Below are 2,453 nucleotides of genomic sequence, written 5' to 3'. Positions count from 1 at the left end.
GGGGGTCCGGACCCCCTCGACCCCCCCTCTGGATCCGCCCCTGCTCACCCTGGATGACGGCATCCTCGGCTTCGCTCTCGTTGTCGTTGAAGACCTCGTCCTGGTAGCGGAAGATGTCGTTGTGCACGTAGTACTTCTTCGGCGACTGCGGCGCGAGGACGAACGTCTGCATGAAGCGTCTCATCGGCTGTCCGTTGTTCGACAGCTCCCCCGTCACCTAGGCAACCACGACGACAAAACAACCATCAGGCCACAATAAAAATATTGTTTGTTTGCCCTCACCCGACCGACCCGCCAAAAAGATTCATTGATCTTTTTTTCTTTTCTTTTTTAAACAAATTGTATCACTGTACATTATATAAATCTGTAGGCAATACATTATATGCACCAAGCAAAAGAAACATTCAACATAAAAGGTATCTCCACACAAGCACACCCGAGCATGTAGACACCACGCTGAATCTGTAAAAAGACCCCCCGCACTCAAAAAGCCGACCTACCTACCCAAACTTTTCAGCCTGGGTCGGGTGATGGCAAACAAAGATTTTTTTAATTGTGGCCTTAGCACGGTGTTACAGCGCTCCAGATAATTTTTGGATCGGATGAGTATTTACTCATCAATTTTCAAATGTTCAAAAGTTCCGTGTAGTTTGCCATGAATATAATTATTCGCCAAATATGATACTCATCTTTTTTTCTACCAAGTACCAATGAGTAATGAAAGTATTGTGTTTTCTACGTTGTCGAACTCTGCTTGTGTGTGTGCGTGTACGTGCGTGCGTGTTTGAAGCATACGCATATGCATACGTTGCAGAATACTACAGTAATTGTACTCCAAGCTTGCATACATTCATGTATACCGGGGCAAATGCTAGCGTATCTGTACTCTTACGTTTTGTACATGCACGCGTAGTAAATGAGTGTTTTCAATGCGTATTTTACGCAAATACGCATGCATGCTTTCTGGAGTACTGGTGTATGTGTGTGTTGTAACATGTGTTTTGCACGTGTTACATGAATTAGTCAGTGGAGTTAGACTAGTAGTTGTTTTAGTCATAGTCTAGCTAGACAGAGCGTCGCTTGTGGCGGCTACATTGATGTATTAGGGAGAATTGTAAGCGTGTTGTTAGGTTAGGCAGTTTCTAGGGTCATTGTGAAATGGGGGTATAGGACGCGGTCTGGGAGAACGGGTACATATGCGTGCAGGATGAGTTGTATGAGTTTTGGGGGGAATATATAGAAGAGAGATGTAGGAAGGAGATTCTGGTTCTGGTCGCGGAAGTAGGCGCACGCGCGACCGTGCGTGTGCGGCGTTCTTTGTCTGTGTGTAAGGAGATGTGATGTTGTGAGTTATTAAAGATTATTCCGGTTACAACACAAGTTTGAATTTATATCATCATTCCTCGTTACAGTGTGTGTATGTGGGGCTTTATCAGCGAGGAACGACGGACGCGTGAACGAGAGCTGGCTGCTGATGCGAGAGAGACTGTGGGGCACACACGCACACACAGGGTTCGCTGCACTATACGAGACCACGCGCACAGACCTATCGGATAAACCAGGGTTTCTTATACATAAGAGGCACAGTGGCGCACCGCAAATTGTCAAATTTAACATCGCCGTTGCGAAAATGGTTTCAGGGTGCTTCAAATGCAGTCTAAGATGCTCAAATTTTTATAAAATTTTGCTGGGGGACTCCCCAGAACCCCCCCTCCCCAGCAAAAGGGGGCGTTCCCCCTCTCCCCTCTCTCCCATGTCCGCCTGCAGCGTTTGCATGCATGCCTACGGCACGCCTTTGAATCCATCATGCGCCTTTTTTTTCGAAACCAATTTTCCCTCAGAAGAAACCCGGTAAACGCGCATGAAAGTCCGGAGAGGGGGCAGGCTGGGGTGTCTAATCAAAGAAGTATTCGTGTCGTACCGCGCTGTTATAAAACCTCCCCGGGGCTAGCTGCATCGTCAAACATGCGAAAGGTGATTAGAATTTCATCGAGGTCCCTATTACTTCCGGCGTGATTGCATACAAGTTTCGTGTTAGCTGATTAGTAAGCGGGACAAAGGCAACGAATCCAGCTAGGGATGATTGTGCTGTGACTGAATTTCAAACCCACGTGTGGAACTAATTACACGCTAATCTGCATATGAGTGCCTAACCAGGGAGAAAGCATGAACGCCTGACTTGTTACGAGTGAAACATAACAGCGAAAAAGTCCCACCCCTTAACCCACTCCTCTGGCTTTTTGGAAGCACTATTTAAATTGGACTCGATGGAATGTCATCAAACAGTAGGTAGGGTGGAACGATACAGTGTGATGTGTGACAGTACAGTGTGACGATATGTACAGTGTGATGTGTGAGGTGTACAGTGTGACAGTACAGTGTGATGTGTGAGGTGTACAGTGTGACAGTACAGTGTGATGTGTGAGGTGTACAGTGTGATGACACAGTGTGAT

General features: G+C 46.7%; 1 protein-coding gene across 1 annotated transcript in view; it reads right to left on the bottom strand.

Moving 5' to 3' along the window:
• LOC106817675 (ras GTPase-activating protein-binding protein 2-like) overlaps nucleotides 1-2,453 on the bottom strand; it is a gene marked incomplete at its 3' end in the record, with an annotated part of 18,396 nt that overhangs the window by 3,072 nt on the left and 12,871 nt on the right. The window contains exon 3 of the mRNA XM_014822359.1: nucleotides 49-217. Within this exon, the coding sequence (XP_014677845.1) occupies nucleotides 49-217 (169 nt within the window). The remainder of the gene's footprint in view (nucleotides 1-48; nucleotides 218-2,453) is intronic.

Source organism: Priapulus caudatus, unplaced genomic scaffold (genome assembly GCF_000485595.1).
Source record: "Priapulus caudatus unplaced genomic scaffold, Priapulus_caudatus-5.0.1 Scaffold1824, whole genome shotgun sequence".
NCBI lineage: Eukaryota > Metazoa > Priapulida > Priapulimorpha > Priapulimorphida > Priapulidae > Priapulus > Priapulus caudatus.
Note: the sequence above shows the minus strand (reverse complement) of the source record. Positions and strands in the feature narration are given on the sequence as shown.